The sequence below is a fragment of the Chelonoidis abingdonii genome, chromosome 2, assembly GCF_003597395.2.
Source record: "Chelonoidis abingdonii isolate Lonesome George chromosome 2, CheloAbing_2.0, whole genome shotgun sequence".
NCBI lineage: Eukaryota > Metazoa > Chordata > Testudines > Testudinidae > Chelonoidis > Chelonoidis abingdonii.
In genome coordinates this window covers 34,725,400-34,748,608 of record NC_133770.1, presented here as the reverse complement: position 1 = coordinate 34,748,608, position 23,209 = coordinate 34,725,400, and the positions used below count along the sequence as shown (strand labels likewise).

At 40.2% G+C, this 23,209-nt stretch overlaps 1 protein-coding gene across 6 annotated transcripts in view; it reads right to left on the bottom strand.

Moving 5' to 3' along the window:
- Window positions 1-23,209, bottom strand: part of MPP7 (MAGUK p55 scaffold protein 7) — a 354,373-nt gene that overhangs the window by 224,687 nt on the left and 106,477 nt on the right. For 5 of the 6 annotated variants that reach the window (XM_075062267.1, XM_075062269.1, XM_075062266.1 and 2 more), the window contains one exon: window positions 11,713-11,879. The exons of the other annotated variant lie outside the window; for it this stretch is intronic. In XM_075062267.1, coding sequence (XP_074918368.1) covers window positions 11,713-11,749 — 37 coding nt within the window. In that variant the 5' untranslated portion in view covers window positions 11,750-11,879. The remainder of the gene's footprint in view (window positions 1-11,712; window positions 11,880-23,209) is intronic. 6 annotated transcript variants of the gene reach the window in all.

Here is a 23,209-nt window from a genome sequence, read left to right as displayed (position 1 = left end):
CTAGCCTTGGACCATGGACGCACACCATCGAATTAACGTGCCTAGTGTGGACGCGCACACTCGACTTTATAATATCAGTTTTAAGAAACCGATTTTAGCTAATTCGATATTATCCCATAGTGTAGATGTGGCCTCACTCACAGAAGCTGGTCCAATAAAAGGTATTACCTCACCCACCTTGTCTTTCTAATATCCTGGGACCAACATGGCTACAACTACACTGCATACAATAATTTTGCCTATGGGAGTATAAAACTTACATTACCTAAAACCAAGATTTAAATCAACCTGGCACACGTTTAGAGGACCTATCCCTGCAATCCTTGAACTAATTGTGAAAGAAAGGGAAATGTTGGCAGAGTAGGGACCACAGCTATCTGTCAACTGTGACAAAGTAAATCATTTCAAGGGAAAATCTAAGATGTATTTTTAAGTTCTGTGTAGTCCAGTGGTTCTCAATCTTTCCAGACTACTGTACCTCTTTCAGGAGTCTGATTTGTCTTACATACCCCCAAGTTTCAATACATTTAGAAACTACTTGCTTACAAAATCAGACATAAAAATACAAAACTTTCACAGCACACTATTACTAAAAAATTGTTTACGTTCTCATTTTTACCATATAGTTATAAAATAAATCAATTGGAATATAAATATTGTACTTACATTTCGGTGTACAGTATATAGCGTAGTATAAACAAGTCATTGTATGTATGAAATTTTAGTTTGTACTGACTTCACTAGTGCTTTTTATGTAGTCTGTTGTAAATCTAAACAAATATCTAGATGAGTTGATGTACCCCATGGAAGACCTCTGAGTACTCCTGGTTGAGAACCACTAATGTAGTCCTTCGTTAAACTGCTAGCAGAGAAAATTCTGTATACTTTTTTTATGGACTCACATCTGTACCTGTCTCCGGTGTGTGCATTCTGTTTTTTCTAAACCTAATTAATATAATTTTGCCTTATTGAATCAGGAGAACAATGGGTCATAGTGGCAAAGTTTATTATTTAAAAAATTTAAATTAAATAGCAGATCTAATACAATTTAAATTCAAAAATAACAGAAAGCTTTTAAATCAGAAACAACAGGACACAAAACTCTTTTCCAATTCTACAAAATTGTTTCCTATATAGTATTATATTCTATAGAAGACCACTAGTTCCTAGGAGAAGAATAAATGGCTAAGTAATTGAGGAAAGTGTTCCCATAGAGAACCACTCATACTGCAGATTCCAGATGCTCAACATTCTTGACATCAGAATGGAAAAATTTACTGTTAGTCTAGAGAAATTTAATATCACCATTCTTGTCATATCCTTCATAGCTTCATTATTAGGACAAGCCTGTGGAAGCTATAAACCAGTGCTAAATGATAAAAAAATATGGTCTCTGCGTTCCATCACTCTTACATATTACAAGAAAATATTTAACTTTGTTAGTAGTACAAGAAAAAAACTTCAAAAAAGCTGAGACAAATGGATGAGCATTTACTTTCATTTGTTAATTAGTTTTCTGAATTAGTATGTTGAATAATAATGCCACACTTAAAACCAAGCTTTTTACTGTAACTAAGGGGTAATAAACCCTAAAGAACATATCTAAGCCCACGACAACACTGTAAAATTTTATTGTATTAATAAACTGGGACACATCAACCTTTAAATTTTCCACTTTGTCGAAGGTAAAATAATCAGCACTGTTTGCTGCCATTTATAACAAGCTTATTTTTTCACATTTAAAGTATATTTTTACAGTTCTACAAAGGATCAGACATTTTAGTTACCCAAAATGAAATAACAGAATTTGTCCTTTTGTTGCTTGTGATGTTGACATCATTTGCTACTGTACAGTAGCCCAAGACAGAACGCTGCAGAGACCCTATGCCAATACTGAGCTGATCACCAATGTGGTTTAAAATAAACTATGATCTAAACATAGTTGCTAGACATAATATCAGCAGGCATCATATTCTGAAAATTAATCAAGTCTACTTGGACTACCACTTCAAAATACTATGCAACGTTGCAATAGCAGCAAAACAATGATAGTACTGACTTAATGTGATGTAGTGAGCACAAACTAACAGTGGAAATGCTCATGCAAAGATCCCATGTTTACCTTTTCAAAAATGCCAGTGCCTTTACCCCTACCCCACGCTCGCAAAGGAAGTTTGCATACTGTGGTATCCAGAATGCTCTTAACGAATTGACTGGCCACTTGTATAGACATCTACTGTGATGAGTCATTCACTAAATGTTTGCATCTAAGTCCTCATCAACACCAAAGAGGTATCTGGCATATAGTAAAAAAAATTCATTCCAGCATTAGGTTGTTTGGGAAAGCGACTCACTGAGCATGCTTAATGCACTAACTCTAAATTCACAGCATTTGCAGGAGGGAGTGAGGGACTGGCACTGGGGAGGAGTGGTATGGAATACCTAATGTGGCATTTTACAGTTGGAAAAAAAAGGAACAACAGTTTCCCTTTAAGGATTGAATGAAGCCTTCCAATAGCAGGGGTCAAGGCTATTTATTACTGAACTGAGCCCAAAATTACTGGAAAACTTAATTTGATTACCATGAACCTCAGTTTTCATACCATGTTCCCCAGTGTATCAAAAGGCCCTGTGATCAGTAGGATTTCATGCATCTATCAGGAAGCTGTTCATTTAAGTTGTATTTCAGGCATTAAAAATATACTGTGAAGCTGGACATATCACGTAGTATACTGAAGGGAAAAATGTCTCACTGAATGAGTAAAAACACTTAGCACAAGCAAAAGTTATGTGCTCAAATCAGTAAGAAAATATATCCATATTTCAAAATAGTCAATTAGACATAATGTCTCAAGGATATATTTAGGCAAAATATAACAGTGATTTGAATGAGTGGCAAACGTTTCACATATTCCTAGCACTGAAATCCATAGAGTACATTAAATTCCTTTACACAGGTTTCCTATCACAAGAGAGCAAAAGAATATTTGAATATTTGCTGCTGTTCCATGTCAAGCAACTGGAAATTAGCATGGCAGGTTTTCAGTGACTATTAGTACTAAATGTCACTTAGATTAACAGTTTTAGGACTAACAATAAAACAGCCAGTCCTTGACCTGAAGCTGGACTGAAAAGCCACAGCACCTTTCCTCTGACAGTTGATGTATACAATACTCTGCAGCTAATCTAGGTTCTGGCGCTCTTACATTTTACACTACAACATAATAGTCTGCTCCAGTCAACGGACAGCTGGCATGACCAGAAACTGTCAAACTGTTCATGTGAGTATAGCTTTCTGTTTAACAAAAACAGCTATTTCTTAAGTCTTTTGGTCAAAAAACAACTCTCCCTGCTATTGGTTAAAGCTATTTCACAACTAAAGTTTCCTTGCTGCTTCTTTCAAAAAGATTAAGTAAAAACTGTTCCAGTTATCAAATGTTACAAGTTAAAGGTAAGATTGTATCTACATAATTGAATAGTTTTAAGACACTTACCATTGTTAAATATAACACACACACATTTAATTCCACATTGCTGACTGAATAAATCACAGATGTTTTTTAAAGGATTAACTCACAGAAGTTTTGAAAATTTGTTCAGAGTGATATGAAATTACTAACCACCATGAAGATGTTGATAATCAAGTAACTAAGGTTCCGGTGAAGTTTTTACATCACATTATGGTTATTTTTAAGGATTAAATCTGATAACAATTACTGCTAGCCAGGTATATCTTAGCTTCCTACATCTTTCATATTAACGCAAGCCTACATATCATTTAATGCCTCTGGCTGCTGGAGACAGAAATCATTCCAGAATCAAGGATGACAGCCTAGCCCCATTGAAGCCAAGGAGAGTTTTGTCTCAACTGGCATCAATTTTCAGATTGATTTTACATCCAGTGGTCTAGAAATTTAGGAAAGTGGTATTGTAACCTGAACTATGGTGTAACTAGAGGTAGTTGCATATTACATTTGCTGAGGCGCCCCTATGCAACTTTCACACCTGAAAATGTTGGCAGTAGTCCACTGGGTATTTCACGATAAACATAAAGCACAATTAACAGCTTCATGTGAGCAAATACAGGCTTTACCACTTCATTGTAATATGAAATTTTAGCGGCAGCTCTCAGCAGCTCTGACCAAGGGTTGCAAGACTTCACTGCACTGTAACCCGACAGTCCACCAGAGCAATGGTTCGGAACCATGGGTATGTGTAGTTCCTAGGGGTACACAGAGGTCTTCAAGGAGGTACATCTATTTGCCTAGTAAATAGTATAATTGAAAAAGTATTACTGAAGTCAGTACAAACTAAAATTTCATACAGCCAATGACTTATTTATACTGCTCTATATACTATACACTGAAATGTATGTACAATATTTATATTCCAGTTGATTTATTTTATAATTATATAGTAAAATAAGGAAGCCAGCAATTTTTCAGTAATAGTGTGCTGTGACACTTCTGTATTTTTGCCTGATTTTGTAAGCAAGTAGTTTTTAAGTGAGGTGGAACTTGGAGGTACACAAGACAAACCAGACTCCTGAAAGGGTACAATAATCTGGAAAGGCTGAGAGCCACTGCACTAGGGAACAAACAGCTCTTCTCACCACAGGCCTTTATTGCTTTTCTTCACCTTCTTTTCTCCCAGTTTCACACCAGTGTACTTAGATTTCTGGCCATCACCTCTTCTACATACCCTACAGGATGGAGAACTGTCTTATCTTGGGGAGACACCATTGCTGCACACAGGGGAGCCAGATGGGGGCCAGGGAAGAAGGCGCAGACTTGGAGAAGACCCTCCCTTGATTTCTCACTCACCCTTGGCAGCAAGATATCTCCCATAATGATCACACTCTGTGGAAAGTGTGGGGACAGGAATGATTATCAGGCCCCACCCTATAGTGATGGCTCTCCCTAAGAGCCACATGCCCAGTGTACAGCAGGGTCTGGGAAGAGTGATTTGCCCTGCCCCTGCAGCTACTCACTATTTTGGGGGTCTTGTGGCTCATGTGTGCTTGCCTGGGGTTGGCCAGTTAGTGACAGGTGTGAGAGTACTGGCTGTGTTTTAAAACATTGAATCAGTGTTGTCTGTGTTGCAAACAATACTGCTTTTGTAAAATGTTATGTTTAAACTTCACAGAGATGTCCTCAGGAGCCCAGCCTCCTCCTTTGTTATTGGTGGCTAAATGGCTGTGCAGAATTAGAAAGCAGCAAAGAAGAACTAAGGAGGACTTTCTGCTTGATGTTACGATGCACTCTACCGCCAAGAAACAGGAACTGAAGGAGTGTCAGGACAGTGAGAAGAGGAATCAAAAGGAGAACGCGGCATGCCAGAATGAAGCCACGGAGCGGCTCTTAAAGCTTATGGAGTACCAAGCAGCCATACTCCAGGCAATACTAGCTCTTCAAAGCAAGCAGCTCCGCACTTGCCCTCCCCTGCAGCTGCTGCCGCAAAACTCTTTGCCGAACACCACCAACATACTCTTACCAACCTCCTGGCTCCAGTCTATACTCACGGTATTCCACTCCTCCCCTGTCACAGTCCAGCACTGCAGACTCCCACTACCCCTTGCACTCAACACCCATCCCTCTGCTGTTTGGCCCTGCTGAAGTACAGTACCCGCTGCAGTACAGTATCCACTGCATTGTACTCCAAAGGAGAAGATTGGATACGATCCCTGGACATACACAAATCTTTAGCTGTCCTGTGACCCTTCCTCCTCCTGGGACCTTTCCCTCCCCCATCCACCTCACTCCTGATGGTTTTCTTTGTTTGACTCTCTCCTCCAGTTGTCTTTTAATACAAGAACTGTGTTGATTTGAAAGCAATCTTTATTCTATTAACTGAAAGCAAAAAGAGCCCTGCAAAGCAACATAAAATGATGTTAAACCCACGTATTGCATCAAGTGCACCAATCACCTCCTAGCATTACAAGCACTGCACTTCCGAGAATAGCAACAAATATTAGTGGCTTTCAGCTTCAAATTGCTGCCTCAAGGCATCCCTGATCCTTATGGCCCCACACTGTTCCCTTCTAATAGCCCTGATCTCTAGCTGTTCAAACTCAGCCTCCAGGCGCTAAGCCTCTGAGGTCCAGCCCTGAGTGAAGCTTTCACTCTTCCCTTCACAAATATTATGGACTGTAGAGCACACAGCTATAAGCATAAGAATATTGTCATCAGCCAGGTCCAACTTCCCATAGAGGCAGCGCCAGAGGGCTTTTAAATGGCCAAAGCACACTCAGTCATGTTGCACTTGCTCAGCCTGTTGTTGAACAGCTCCTAGCTGCTGTCAAGCTGCCCCATGTATGGCTTCATAAGCCACGGCATTAAGGGGTAGGTGGGGTCTCCCAGGATCACAACGGGCATTTCAACTTCCCCTATGGTGATCTTCTGGTCCGGGAAGAAAGTCCCTGCTTGCAGCTTCCTGAACAGGCCAGTGTTCTGAAAGATGTGTGCATCATGCACCTTTTCGGACCAGCCTGCGCTAATGCCTGTGAAATGCCCACGGTGATCCACAAGTGCCTGGAGAACTATTGAGAAATACCCCTTGAGATTAATGTATTCGGTGGCTAGGTGGTCTGGTGCCAGAATTGAAATATGCATGCCATCTATCGTCCCCCGCAGCTAGGGAAGCCCATTTGTGCAAAGCCATCTATAATGTCATGCACGTTGCCCAGAGTCATGGTCTTTTGGAGCAGGATGCAATTAATGGTCCTGCACTCTTCCGTCAACATGAGTCCAACAGTAGACTTTTCCACGCCGAACTGATTAGCTATCAATTGGTCGCAGTCTGGAGTAGCCAGCTTCCACAGTACAATTGCCACATGCTTCTCCAACGTCAGGGCAGCGCTCATTCTCATGTCCTTGTGCCACTGGGCTGGGGCGAGCTTATCACTCAGTCCCATGAATGTGGCTTTCCTCACGTGAAAGTTCTGCAGCCACTCCTCATCATCTCAGACATGCATCATGATGTGATCCCACCACTCAGTGCTTGTTTCCCGAGCCCAAAAGCAGTGTTCCACTGTGGACAGCTCCTCCATGAATGCCACAAGCAATCTCATGTCGCAGCTACTACGCGTGGCAAGATCAATGTTGCACTCCTCTTGCCTTTGTAGTTTAAGGAATAACTCCACTGCCACTCACAACGTGTTGGTCAGAGCGAGCAGCATACTGGTGAACAGTTCAAGATCTATTCCTGCAGCGCAAAGAGGTAGGGCACACAGTACATAAACCATTGAAAGATGGCACCAAATGCGGACGGAAGCACAGGGATTGCTGGGATACGAAGCAATGCATCACGGATCACTGGGACAGGACCTAGGATGCCCCACGACCCTATCCACCTCCCCACAAGTCTTAGCAGCAGAAGAGAAAGAGGTGCTCTGTGGAATAGCTGCCCAGAGTGCACGACCCCAAATACCGCTGCAAGTGTGAACACACAACAGCAGTTTCCCTTCACCGTGCTCTCCCTTCAGCACTGTAACTTCCAGCACTGTAACTCTGCCAATGTAAACGTGCCCTAAGCAAGGGCTACTGCAGGATATGGGGGAGTGAAGAAGTTTGTTTTCGTTATTAGATGTTTTAGCTGGTTAATTGCTTGTATGAAATCGCCTTCTCTACCTTAAAGGCAAATTTGGGCCCAGTTGCTATTTGACCCCATTAAATAGTACACTAATTTGGGATCAAATTCTCACAGTTTGAAACAGCTCAGATTCCATTACATCTCACAACATACAATTCATGTTTACATAATGGGGTGGAGAAAGAGTGTTTGCCCGCCAGGGGCTAGCACAGACCTCTACATTCTGATTTAAGTCAAAGAGCTGGGGTATAGAAGCAAAATGATAGCAGTGTGTATCAGGTCGGGGGCTGGAAAGGTTATATTAAAACCAGGATAGAAACTCTCAAAAAACCTAAAACATCTTTCTATCCTGCAAACAGTATCTGCCTTCCTTGCAGGGAAAAGGTGGAAGAATAATCCCTTCCTCCAGAACCTGAGCCTTTGCTTGAGTAAAGAGGTGCACTTCAAACCTTGAAGTGCTAAACAAACTGTATCTGGCCCAAAGTCAAAATATTATTTCAGCAATAAGACACAGATGGCATAATCATTCTTATTAATACGTTTTTTGGGTTTATGAGGACAGCTAAGCTTTTGTCATTAATCATAATTATGAAATAGGTGCTTTGAACTTCACATGTATAAAATATTACAATACATGTGCTTTAGAAAAAGCCTCACATTTTAATATTGAGGAATTAATTTTTCATACCTTTTTCCAAGCCATTTTATTTATTCACAGATTCATTATGTCCCCCTCACCACCACGTCTGGATACATTTATTTAAGTAATAAAGTAAGCTACACTGGTTATATCAGATACCAACAGTCACCCATCACTCCACTGCCCATCTCTGCTCACTGCATGAAATACTCTGAACACTAGAAAATATTTGGACAAATACCAGTAAATGACCTTAAGTGGTGCTCTGAAGGTCAGCAAAGGCAGGTGGACAAAAGCAAGAAAGCACCAAAGCAGAAGATCCTCCACAGCAAACACTCCACAACTAGTACTCCAGGATTCAAAGCTAGAGGATAACATGGGCAAACTAGCTGGCCTCAACTGTCATGGTAGTGGAATGTGGTATATTAGGAGAGAGAGGGAAAAAATTCCTGAAATCCAGCAAGAGAAGTAGGAGTCAGAGGAAGGAAAGAAGGAAAAGGTTAATTTTAATTTTATGTGGAGAAAATCTGGATTGGTAGTAAAAAAACTAACAAACTATCTCTGCTCCATAAAATCCAGTTAGACTTGTAACCAAATGCAACTCCTCATGCATTTTGAAATCCCCCCTTTTCACAATCCTCCCATTTCTAATTGTGTATTAAAAGAAAAGAGCACAAGGTTAAGAGGCAGGAATTCCAAGTTCTAAGTCTGGCTTTGTCACTGACTTATTGTGTCTCTTTGGACAAAATGACTCACTTTACCTTGCTGCTTCCATTTCCCCTACTCTACAATGGGGATAAAAAAACTACTTATTTAGTGCACAGGGCTGCTACGAAGATTAGCTGGTATTGATACACCTTTAAACATACAATATTAAGTATTATTAGTAAATAGGATCAAAGAAGTGTAGGGCTGGAAGCAACATCAAGAGGTCATCTAGTCTGTCCCCGCCCACTGAAGCACAATTAAGTATATCTAGACCAACCCTAGACAGATGTGTGTCTAACCTGTCCTTAAGAGCCTCTGATGAGAGGGAATCACATCTCCCTAAGTAAGCTGCTCCAGTGCTTAACTATCCTTAGAGTTAGAAAGTATTTTTATAATCTCTAACCTAATCTCTCTTGCCACAAACAAAATCAATTACTTCTTGTCCTACTCTGGGGGGACATGGAAAACACTTCACAACTACCTTTTGCATACTCAGAGACTTATGTCCCCCTCAGTGTTCTCTTCTCCTGACTACACATGCCTAATTAATACAACCTTTCCTCATAAGTAATTTCCTCTAAATATATTATTTTGTTGCTCTCTTCTGGACTCTCTCCAATTTGTTCACATCTTTCTTAATGAGTGGTGCCCAAAACTGGATGCATTACTTCAGCTGAGGCCTCATCAATGCTAAGGAGAGTGGAACAATTACTTCCCATGTTTTACATACAACGCTCTTGTTAATACATCCCAGAACAACATTTGGCGTTTTCTCAACAGCACCACATGTTGACTCAGATTCAATTTTGGATCCACTATAACCCATGGACCCTTTGCTGCGATACTGGTGCTTAGCTAAGTTATTCCCCGTTTTGTATTTGGGCATTTGATTTTTCCTTGCTAAAAGCATCAGCAAGGTGGAACTTAAGCCTCTGTCTACATTCAAGATACTTTAGTATTGTTGAAAAGGGTAAAACTTTGGAACGGTAGGAAAAAAAATCTTTATAACTGTACAGTAACTCCTCAAAGTCGTCCTTGTTAACATTGTTTCGTTGTTACGTTGCTGATCAATTAGGGAACATGCTCATTTACAGTTGTGCAATGCTCCCATCTAACGTCATTTGGCAGCTGCCAGCTTTGTCCACTGCTAGCAGGAAGAGCAGCCAGTTACAGCTAGCTGGTGGGGGCTTGTAACCAGGGTGGACCGGCAGCCTCCCTAAAAGCTCCCTCTATCAGCTCCCCGCTTCCATAAGTTCCCTCTGCTGCAGCCACCCATCAGGCTACCAATTGCTGGCAGTTCAGCTGTCCCTCCCCCCACTACCATGTGCTGCTCCTGCCCTCTGCCTTGGAGCTACTCCCAGAGACTCCTGCTTGCTGTGCAGGGGGAAAAGGGGAGGGCTAATGTCAGGGTGTCCCCTTCCCCCCTGCACCCCGCTTACCCCTTCTCCATATAGAGCAGGGAGGGGACCCAGACAGAGAGCTTGGGGCAGCAGCTGCTGTCTCAACTTCCTGATCCACTTAAAAAAACAATGCACTTACAGGTGGGTCAGCTTACTTAAAGGGGCAGTGTGCATCTCTCTCTCTCTCCCACACACAAGGTATATGTCTGTCTCTGTCTGCTATGCTGTCTCTCCTCCCTCGTGTTCATGCTGCCTTGTGAGAGGGGCTACACTAACAACAACGTGTTAACCCTTGAGGGCTCAGCCAAGTGCTAGTTCATCATTTAGCAGCAAGGCATTCCATGGGAAATATCCCTCCCTCTTCCACCCTCTAACTTCACCACCTCAACCAAGCTTCACGATCATCATAGCTGTGAACAGTATTACATTATTTGTTTAAAACATATACTGTGTGTATATCTATACAATATATAGGTTTTTGTCTGGGGAAAAAAAATTCCCCGGAACCTAACCCCCCCATTTACATTAATTCTTATGGGGAAATTGGATTCGCTTAACATCATTTCGCTTAAAGTCGCATTTTTCAGGAACATAACTACAACATTAAGCAAGGAGTTACTGTATTGCCACCACATACACTCAGCCCTGGTCTACACTAGAGGGAGGGATCAATCTAAGTAATGCAACTTCAGCTACATGAATAATGTACTGAAGTTAACATACTTAGATCGACTTACTGTGGTGTCTTCACTGTGGTGAGTCAACTGCTGACGCTCCGCCATCGACTCTGCTTGTGCCTCTTGCGGCGCTATAGTACAGGAGTTGATGGGAGAGGGCTCGGGGGTCAATTTATCACGTCTAGACTAGACGTGATAAATCGATCCCTGCCCGCCGATCCAGCGGGTAGTGTAGACATACCCTCAGTGATGGAAATGGAACCTTTATGTGCGACAGCGGGAGTGGGGGGAAAAAACTGACAATTTATTTTTTTAAGAGAAAAATCAAAACTAAATAGTTTGTGCTCAGAAATAACTCCACTCATATCTGTAACTCAAATAGAGGACAGTCTAGACTGTTTCACACATTGGGCCATGTAAAATGATTTAATTCCTTTTTCTTAAAAAAAAAAAAAAATAAAGCCACGAAGAGGAAACAGTGACTGAAAAGAAATTGCTCAGATGAATACATAATCTGAAAGATTTTATTTTTCAACTGTGATGTTTAGTTTATTTACATTAAGTAAGGGGAGAAGAGGTTAAACTTAAAAATGTGTTCAATTAGATTACTGTAATTATTTATCTTTCTGTAGACAAAGATTGTAGACTTCACAACTAAGACAAGGGGGGAACATATAGTCCTTTTAGGCTTGCGTACCTGTGTCACTTCCAGATCCATTTGATAAAGCTGGCATGATTTAGTCTACAGACTATCATACAAGAACGTTAGAATAGTGCTCCACAGCCAGAAGGCAGCAGTTAATTTCAGTTCAGCTGCCTGCAGCCAAGTTTTCAACAAAGATTTATGCAATCTCCAAGATTCCCCTAGAAAGAACAGAAACATAATTTTACAATAAAGAACACTGTTAAACCGTAAATTATTGCAGCTTAAGTACGTCAAAAAAATTAAAACGTGATCTGAGTGGCTAGCAGTCTCCTCGAAATAATGTCCTAGTGACCAAGTCAAATCATTATTGCTAAAGGAGCTTTAGATTTAATTTGATGCTCTCAATTAAAACAAGAGAGTACATTGTTTTTACATTAAGACTTTTAAGACTTTTTTCAAGATGAAGCAAGTTTGTTTTCTTCAGTCTAGTCTTTAATCCTATGCTGCTGTAAATATCATTTATGTCCACTAAAATTACACATTTTAACCCTACAATGTCAAATATTTTGGAAATAAAAGGGCTATTTTTCCAAAACAGTAAATACTTTAACTTGCTCAAAGTTTATGACTACTTTACCAGAAGAACCTCTGTTTAGTCTAACACTAATTTATACAAACACCTTCACTTAAGTTCCAGTTCCATCATATCTGTTCAATTCATTTAAAGTCTGAAGTTTACTACCTGTGTTTACTGCCTGGATCATAGCTCCACACGTTAAGTGAAATTCTACAAATAGTACTGTGTGGGGCAGGTCCTCAACAGGTATAAATAGTCATTGCTCCACTGACTTCAATGGAACTGTGACCATTTACACCAGCTGAGGATCTGAATCTGTATATTTACTACTAGAAAGTCATACTGATAATTTATTTTAATTACTGCCAATTTAAACTTTTAGCCTATTTCTGATCAGTTCTTTCAGAAAAATAGAGAACCATTATGACAGAAAGATAATTTAGTACAAAAGATAATGTTAAAATAAGATTGAATTTCTTTTTTGCTGATTTGTATTACAGAGTTAAGACTCCTAGTGTTAACTCATAGTGGAGCAGACCAAGGTAGGGAGAGAGAGATTTGAAATCAAGATTATATTCTCTCTAGATTCTGGAAAATAAAATGTGTTATATAAGCAAGAAATCAGAATGGCTACAATTTTTCATAAGAATGTATATACAAGAAAGATGTTTTTTGTTTTTGTTTTAAAAATATCCATACTATTAATCAGAATGGTTCTCTTTTGAAATTATTCTGGTCCTGACGGTGCATAGTTTGGACACTCTTGTATGCACAGATTCCTATAAAAGGTTAAAGCACAAGTGCCATAACCATTGGGAACTGTTCAATATTTTGTCCTCCACACATGAAAAAACCCTCTGTAAGTATTATAATTTATCGTGGACTGTTTATCAGATTTTGTTTAGTAAATTATAATCCATTTTTAGTTACAAGGCAGGGTTGCCAACATGCTCCAAACTGAACTTGTTATTAAAATAAGTATTTTAAAAAAAAATTAAGTTTGCCAAAAGCAAAGTTTATATGCTAACTTTCAGACTTAAAAAAAAAAAATTACTAGTTTGTTTAAATTACACATACAGGATAAAGTTATCTCCCCCTAAGAACTTGTTTTAAACCGTAAAGGCTGGCAAGCTTTATTGCACCAGCAGAAACATCCACTTTGGGGTAAATACAATGGATTTTTAAGAATATAAAAAATAAAGACCTAACATTTTACTTGAATTAGACAGCATATTGAAGATTTGATTTTAAGAGATTGTGGGAAAGGGAAAAATAAGTTTTCACTAAATGATGTATCAACTTCCAAGCAAATATATTGTATTAATATTGAACAAAGGCATTATTTTCAAGTAAAGGACAACTCTATTAATTCATACCAAACGCAAAATTTGAAACAGAGAAAAGAAAGGTCAGCACTCAAAGCCGACAAAGATTTCTTTATGATGCTAGAGTTACAAAACATCTATACGCAAGTGAAGCCAAACTTCAGTTTAGGGGAAAAAAAACAAACAAAAAAAACTGACATCTATGCCAAGGACACACTGTACAAATTTAAAAAAGCACAGATTCAATTTTTACTTTTTTATACATATAAACTTCATAAAGGAAGAGACCAGTTCTAAACTCAGTTATGATCCCCCAATCAGAATATGACTATCCTTATCTGAAGGATGTCAGCTATCTGATAGAGAACAGCATTTTCAGTTTCCATGAGCTTATTGAACTTGTTAAAACTACAGCAATAGCTCACATCATTATCACATACCTCTGATTTATGTGCACCTTAAAGATTTTGTCCCATGTCAAAAAATGAATGTAGTAAACATTTCAAAGGCATTTTCATCAACAAATGCTTCCATTATTACTAATTAAAACCACAGATACCTCAAGAAAAGTGCTCATATAAACTTGAAAATTCTGTTGATCTACACACACTTCATATATTAAAAAGTCTGGATGTCATTCCTCATTTTCTTTTTTTCCATGGTAAAACATTCAATATTAAAAAAAAATTAAACTGCCTTATTATTTAAGAAATGTATATATGGCATAAAGTTATTCCCTCCAGAACCTATATATATATTAATGAAAAATAAATGACCTGATGAAATCCTTAACAGTAAAATGCTTAATATTTTGTTGGAGTGGAATACAGTTTCCACCACCACCCCCCCAAAACTTGCATATTGAGCTACATTTTTGCATTGATGATGTTATTTTCTTTGGCTGAATTTATTTAAAATGCTTTGGAAGTTTTTGTCAGAATCCAGTCATAAGTATTGCTGACTGCTGTATGGAATCAATTTGCTGCAACACAGAAATACCAGCTGTTACAGTATGTCCTGAGAGGGATTACCGAATATTCTTAAACTGAAGTTCAATCCATCTTTCCATAAAAATTAGGAACCAAAAGCCAGGAATGTAACAGCAGTATCAAGTGCACCTGAGGCATTTACAATACCCAACAGGACTGTTACAACCAGCCTTTAAAAAGGGCTTATTTTTGAAATTTCATTATTCCAGTTGTACCTTGCTTCTATATATCACACTGTATCAGATTCTTCTGGCATCTACCATGTGGAAACAGTGAAATATCTGAAGTCCTGTGATATGTTGTTGAATTTCCACCAGGCCCTTAGTCACCTCTCAGGCTCCTATAGTACTTGTGACATCTAGTGGTTACATGGAGAAGTGCATTCATTTACATAAGGGTATTACTTGTTGTGACTACAAAAGGCAATTCTATTCCTGAATAAAGAAAAATGTTTTCTTCCTTTTCACAAAAAGGGTTGCCTAATGTTATATTCAGAAGCTCTTATGATGCAATTTTTAAAGACAAAAACCCTACTTTGACTGTACTAAAATAATTTCATTTCTACTTTCATATCTTCTTATTGTAATTATGTTAATAAGTGTTTCTATTGTGATCCCTCTATTTCTAGGGGTTTCTAGTTAAAAAGAATTTAAATATTGGAAGGTTTTGTCCTACCTTTAAATTAGTCTTACATATCATACAAGCATGTTCACCAGTCTAGAAGCTTTATTTAATTAAGTCCACGCACCAACCTCACAAACATATGCCTACTAACTTATCCTGGCACCAAATCCTCTGGTTATAAATGGCCGGGAGTGTGTCACAAGCCTCCAGGGAACAACTTTCAAAGCTGAATAATCCTAGAATTATAGTTCTCTGAGGAAACAGAAGTACATACTGTAAATACAGATGTAAGAAAAGAACAGAGGACCCCTATGGATTGATAGATATTGTAAAACTAACCAACAGACAAGAAGGGGAAAATGATCCTATTCTCATTCACTCATATATCCAGTCTGGAGGTACTGGGAAGACTGAGCCAGATGCAGTAAGAGAAAAGGAAGGAGGAATGAGATTGGAAACTTTTACAAGGAAAGGTAGCCTTTTGCTAAAGTGGCTGCCTCCAGGGAGATCTGTATTTTGTACTTTTTTTGAATGAAGAGATTTTTCTGGCACTGCCACATGTATTTTACCCTAAAATTCTCCATCTTTCCATGATCTAAAAAGCTGGCAGATTGGGACTCAAATATGCCTTTCTATGGCAAGCTCAATCAACCAAGAAATGGTGATGTGGCCTAAGAGGGTATCTTTTTCTCCTTGTCTTGTGGCCCTCATAAATTGTAGAGCATTTTATTTGTGAAAGTTGTTGTTCTGCTGAGTTATTCAGTGATTTCACAATTTAGGGAGTATAAATGGATCTTCTTTGCATTTTTAAGTCAGAAGAAAAAAGCATCTTAACTAATGAACTGAAGGATAGATTTTAAAATATGAAAGTATGAAATCTGGTAATTGTTATACGACAACTTTGCCAGGGAAAATGGAGAAGCAAGTTTTTGACACACAGGATTCCTACTTAATTTGTTCTTCTAAAGAGTGCTATTGTTTGAGGAAGATGATCTTGATTTCCAGAAGGTAAAAAGATATGCCTGCAAATGGTATTTGAAGCACTAGATTGATATTTCATGCGGAGACAGGAAAATTTGAAAGCGGTTCAGTCTTGTCCATTGTGGAACCTCAGCTAATTGAAGTATGCTGAATGACTAGGTACATGGATATAGGTCTTCAAACCTATTCAGCACAGGAAATTGCCAAAGGAAATTTCCTGAAAAGAGAAGAGCTGGGGGTCAGTGGTTAAAATCTGGATTGAAAGTGGTAGTCTCATCTTTTGGAAGTTGTAACTATGAGATATATTGCTTTTTCTGAGGAAGTTTCCACCTCATAAGTAGTCGGGTTCCAGTGGAATTTACAGACCAATATTGGCTTCCCAGGAGCACATACACTGGCACTGTCAACAGGAACTAATGGAACGCTTCTGGAATTTCCACTCAGATTAAAGAGTACACAGATGAGGTATGACCTGAAAGTCAGATCCGTGGCAAGGAGAAATGTGTGACCCACTAACTCAGAAGGATACCATGGAAAATAAAAACAACTGAATCTTGTTATGTAAATACAGTGTTATACAAAAAATATAGATCTCTATAGTGCCTACCGATTTTACAAGAGATACACTGAGGCACAAATAATGATCTTCCTAAAATTGAATGCCAAATTAATGGGAGAACTGTAATGACTTGAAATTCTTCTACTTTTGGTCCTAAACATTCCCTCCGGATGGTAGAATACTGAAGACTTTTGTATAATTTTTGGGATACCTGATCAGTATTTTTTTGGTCTGGGTTACATAATTTCTTAATTCATGCCAAGGGGACTTTAACTAACCTCCTTTCAGAACAGTAGCTGAGAATTCTTAGTCCAGCTGAAGAGTCCAATTAATATTTTTAACTAAACACATTCTACCAGTTGATTTTTAATTTAGATGTGGGGGGGGGGGGATTTCTTTAGGGACTAATCAAGTTGAAGTAATCACACATCTGAACTTTTTGTACTCATAGCATAGCCTAGTAGCTGAAATTTCCCTTCTTAGAAAACCCATGCCAACCCTACATTTTTCCCCCTAGGGTTTCATAATCAGAAAAGGAACAACATTTTTATCCCTTTATAGTTCCAGGGAATCATTATCACCAAAGGCAGAAAAGGTAAAGATCATAAAAGCTACAGATATTCTTCAAGGAGGGATAGGACACGGGCGAAGACAGGCAAAACACTGAGAAATATGAGACATCAGAGGTTGATGAGACATTCTAAGAAAAAATGTTTAGCTACATTACCATCTCAAGAAATAGCTCCTTCTCTTGAGGAGTTCAGCTGCTCTACAGCTGCACAAGAGTTAATCAGTGCAACTGAGGAGACATAAAGGATGCTTAGTTAACACAGAGGTCAGATAAACCTAACCCTTGCAATCCTTCCATTATTACTCAGCTCTTATCTACCTCTTTGACAGCACCCAAGTGATCCACTAACATTAGCCTTCATCCCCTCTGTTTCTTTCTCCTCTGGTCTCCATGTCTTACATGATGTCCCTGTGCAAGGAGCACTATTCAACAGCCTGTTCACCAAGACACCATCCTCTCAATCAGATCTTACCCAAACACTCACTTTTGTAGTACTGACTATAAATAGTACAAAAGAGGTGAATATATAAAATGATGTAACAAAGATGCATAAATATATTAATTGAGCAGCTGAGCAACATTATTGCAACCTTTGTCCTAACCCTTCTCCATCCCCTCCTTTTATTTATAACCCACACATCTTATATCAGTTGTGAGTTTACATGGTAAACTCTTTGGGGCTTTAATATCTTAGGTTTTTTACAGATACTCCTAAGCCAACATATTTTGGGACACTCAAAATAATATGTACGGGAAAGCATAAGTCTCCAAACAATGAACTACTTTACATATCATGCAAGGTAAAACCAAGACCACTGGGTCTGGTATGTATAAATCTTTTAATTTTTAGCCATTTTCCCCTGCCCTAGGATTGCCAGGTGTTTAGTTTTCAACCAGAAAGTACAGTTAAAAGGGTACCTGTGCAGTGTCTGGTCAGTACTGCTGACCAGACACCAAAATCTGGTTACTGCAGTAACCACAATCGGCCTCCACTGGTGAGAGCGCAGGAAGAACAGCTGCTGCTGGAGGAGGCAGGATCCTGACAGTGCACAGTGTTCAAGGAGCAGGGCCAGCGGCCAGGCTCACCACCTGTGACAGCCCATTCTGCCTTAGCCTCTCAGGGCCCTGGCTCTTCCCAGCCCCTCTCCCTCCTGCTACATTCTGCCATGCCCCGATTGGGCAGGCTGGCAGGCTGTGACAGCTCCTCCAAGCACAACTCTGAAGGCGGCATGTGAGTCCAGAGAGAGGGTAGAGTGAATGACTTTGGAAGGAGGGAGTGACAGAGGTGAGGGGAAGCAAGTGACCGGGGGAAGGGTGTAGTGTCCAGTTTTGAAAAACTGGAAAGTTGGCAGCCCTACCCTGCCCTTTCCTTAAAGCAAACTGAGCACTTGTAGAAGACACTGGATACTGAAGATTTAGAACTCTTTTTCATACATGCTGAGCACACTCTGTTCCCACTGACTTCCACAGGAGTTGTGGGTACACAGCAGGTCTGAAAAAAGCAAAAATGGGCAGGTCATGTAGTCTTCAGACAAGACAATAGGTGGACAACCTGCATCAATGATTGGATCCTTGGAGACCACAAGCGACCGCTGGGTAGACCAAAAACATGCTGGGTCGATCCCATGGCAAAACTCTTTGGCCAGAAGTGGAAAGAACGTGCTCGCAACAAAACTGAATGGTGTGGCGTTGACTTGTGTTCGTGGAGGGACAGACGAGAACAAGCCGGACAAAGGTGACAGAAAGAAGATACATCATAGGCAATGGTATCAAATTTCTCTAGCAGTGCTCTGTCAGTATGCTTCAACTCTAATCTGGAAAGTGCACCTGTAGGGATGAGATGATGCTGTTTCCATGACTAGTCAGTCATTGGCCCCTTTGCTCACACTGCCAGAGTTGTTTTAAATTTATATAGACACTTACCTATTCACTAAGAACTGCATTGACACATACCCCTCCCTTCATATAGGCTACTGAATCTTTGTCAAATAGTGGAATTTTTTAACCACTTTAAACCTATAATCCAGAGTGAAAGAATGGTTCCTGACCCCCTCCTGTCCCTCTTTTATGGATTTGTGAAATACATATAATCTGAATTTACTTTTTGGTGGTTAAATATAATACTTGGGCTAACTTCATGGTAACCCACTGCCTCTGCCAACCATTTAGAAAAAAGAAAATAACTCAATGCTGCATAAATTGAACCCTGAGGGCCTGATGGAAGCCCTAATGCAGATGTCAATAGTCTTTGGATAAGGTCCTTGGTGAACACTGTGCCAAATAAAGATACTGCTCCCTGTGTTCAATAGGCTACATGAAAGGTTAGCAGCTATATAGGAGGTGACCTAAGTTAAAATTGTCCTAAAAACAAGTTTTTGTTTCTTATATATTAAAGCCAAACTAATTTTCCTTCCCAACACAACTGTCAGTTATCAGATCTTTGCTACCTTAAATTATGGTCAAGCTGCAAATGAAAAGAAGTTTGTTAACAGAATTGCAAACAATAGCAAAGGTGTTTGCTTGCTTCAACCTCCTCCCTCATATCTCAAAATAAAAATCTACACCAGTTTTGTCCAAATTAAGATTTTTATCTCAATGTTGAAATTAAGGTACTTTAAAAAAATTCCTTCATCTATGTACAAAATGGCTACAAATAACTTACAACAACATAAAAGTAGCAAGTCACCTACTATATTACAGAACTGAAGTGTGGTGACCACTGCATGTAAGTCTGTAAGTCCATATCGATTATAGCCTCCCCTCTTTTTCAAATACGCCTAGTTTTCAAACTCACTGTTACTTATTCAGCTAAACCTGACATACTTGGTTTCTGGCTAAAGGTGAATTTTGCTTTGTTGGGAAATGAAAGTGGAAAACTGAATAAAATCCTGTAAGTAATTTCAGTTTTTTGCAGGGGAGGGGAGTATATTTTTATATTAAACTATTTCTCCTCCCTATTGTAAAAAATTCTAGCTGCTATTTTTATTTTTAAAAAACTACAGCAAAAGTGTCGGAAGTTTAAAATTTGCATGGACAATCTTAAATGAAAGATAGAGACTTTTGCTTGGTTTGAAAAAAATGTTTTGATTTAATGAAGATAATTAGCAGTGTCTTGAGCATGCACAAAAATATACTTCCTTAAGTCTATAGGTGCACAGAAAACAGATCTGCTGTGCATGAACATACAGCTAGCAACAACAAGCATGCACTAGTTCATTCCAGGTGCTTACAAGCTTTGGAAGCCAAATTCGCTCTGTGGCATTGTTTAACTTTTGTTTGTTTTCTTTTTTAAAATATAAATTGAATAACTGGGGAGGGGGGAACAGTTTGTATCTTCTGTATGCTCAGCACATTGCACACATGAGGGACTCCTTGCATTCCACCGTTCTCCCCATATTTCATTCTCCCATGCCCCTTATTTTGGAGTCCCTGTCATAAGCCCATGCCATTTCCCTTTTGGCTATATAAATCTCAGGCTTTACCTTCAATAACTTCTTCTTCAGAGCACCTTAATAACCAATCAACTAATAAAGAAACACAGTAGAACCTCAGTTACAGAAACCTTGGAAATGTAGGTTGTTTGTAACTCTGAAATGTTCATAACTCTGAACAAGACATTACAGACTTCAGCCACAGGACGGGGGTCGCGGTTGGCACTGCAGTCGCAGGGTTGGGAGGGTCTAGGCTCCAGGCAGGGAGGGGACTCGGGGCTTCTGATCCTCAGGAAGCTGCGGCTCTGGGTGGGGGGCTCAGGGCTTCTGCCCCATGGGAGCACAGGGGCTCAGGGCTTCAGGCCCGCGGCTCCACTCCCAGTTTCAGCCTCACGGGTGGCGCCAGGGCTCCCTACGGCTCTGCTCCTGGTTTCAGTAAGGGGGTATGGGGACATGCCAGGGCTCAGGGCTTTAGCTATGGGGGGACTACTGGGGCTGAACCACAGGGAGCCCCGACACTCCCCCTGTAACTAAAGCCCCGAGTCTAGGCAGCACCACCACCCCTCCACTCCCCCGCCCCTCCCCAGGCTGAAACTAGGAGTGGAGCCTTGGGTAGCCCCTAGCCCCACACTGAAGGTGGAAACGGAACCATGGGGCTGAAGCCCTGAGCCCCAGCACCCTCTCCAGGTCTAAAGCACTGAGCCCTGGTGCTCCCGTGGGACAGAAGTTCAGAGCCCCCCTGGGTGCCCAGAGGGTCAGAGCCCTGTGAGCCTGAGTCAGCTAGCTGTGGATGTCTAGCTGCTGTGTAGACACACTCTTAGTTATTTCCTCCCTCTCCGGAAGGTCTCTCTGCCAGCACTCTATGTCATCCTACTCCCCTCACCGGAGCCAGGCTTAAACTGTAGGCTCCTCTGCTCTATGGACTTACTGTCAACTCTAAGCTTTCATTCAGGAAGGGATCCAGTCTGATTTTCCGAAGTGCAAGTTCCCCCCACCATGACCCTATACCTACAGTGCATGTGAGGTCATGTTGTATATGCTTGCTTCCCATTGCTTTGCAGGTCTCTGCTTCCCCCTCACACTTTTCACTCTCTGCCACTGCCCCATCCCTTCAGTCCCTGCTGTTTTCCCCTCATCTCCACTCTTGCCCCTTCTCTCTCCAGACTCCTGTTCCCTTCCTTCCCCAGGTCCCCACTTCCCCATTCAAATCCTTCCTGGAAGGATCTCTTATTTCTGTTAAAACAGTCTCTCCATGCAACAAGTTAACGTGCTGCCTATGATGTCTAAGCAGCAGCACGAAGCAGCCGATTGCTCCGACTTCAGTACCAGGCAGTCTGAGGGTTTTTTCCAGTGTTCTGATCTGCACCAAAATCAACAGGATTGTGCCCACATATGCCTAAAATATGCTCAGAATTTGGAATCAATGGGATGCAGCCTTCCAAAAATATTGCATTAGTCAGACAAAGAAATGCCACTGAGTGTTAAGACTTGTCTTCACTGCTACAGCACAAGTTACTGGACTCCAGCTAACCTAACTCATCAGACGCTAATCTCGTCACTAACTCCAGTGTTTTCTAGTGTAGCTGCTGTCATTCAAGCTAGCCTAGTTCAAGTAACAGGGCCCACACTGCAAACACTCAAATTAGAGTTATTGGATTAGCAGCTGATAAACTGTGTTAACTTGAGATGTAGCCTGTATCTGCATCTCCACTACATTAATGCTTCTGACGCTCTAACTAGTAAAGCTTCAACCCACCCCACATCCAATGGGCCAGTCAGCCAGTTTAAAGCTCCACTTAACTAAAAGTTTATGCAAATGGTAGTCCAAGCTAATATTGCTGTTGGAAACTTAAATGTTTACAATTCCTCAATTTTGTAACTATAACTGAGTGAACAATGTGGTATTGATACTGTTTTAGCATTTAGTACAAAAATGGTCCTTCAAAGTATTTTTTTCCTTATTTTGTCTGAAACTGTATAAATCAAAGCTAAGCAGTTTAATAGTGAACCTCTAATATGAAAAACTGGAAATATCAAAAAAAAATTTAAAGACAGGAATAAATTAATGCCAATGAACATGGTTTCACAGAAAAAAGTTCTGATCAAACAATTTTACTCTGAGATTAAAAATTTGGTCAATAGAGCTAACTGCATATATCTAACTGTGACCAGAATCCCAGGGGAGCCAACTGATGTCACTCAGAGTTAACTGCAAAGAATAGGGCAGACAATCCCGAAAGCTGGTGGACAGTCCAATACTTAGGCCAGGTCTACACTGCGACTTTAAATCGGTTTAATGGCCGATATACCGATTTAACGCTGTATCCGTTCACACGACGTCGTCATTAATATCGAGTTAAACGGCTCCTAAAGCCGCCGTCACAAAGAGTACACCCCCGCACCACCCCATGTCGCCCCCCACAGGCACGGGGTGCTCCACGCAGTTGGGAACTGGAAGCTAGAACAGCACCACACACCTCCGAAATCGATG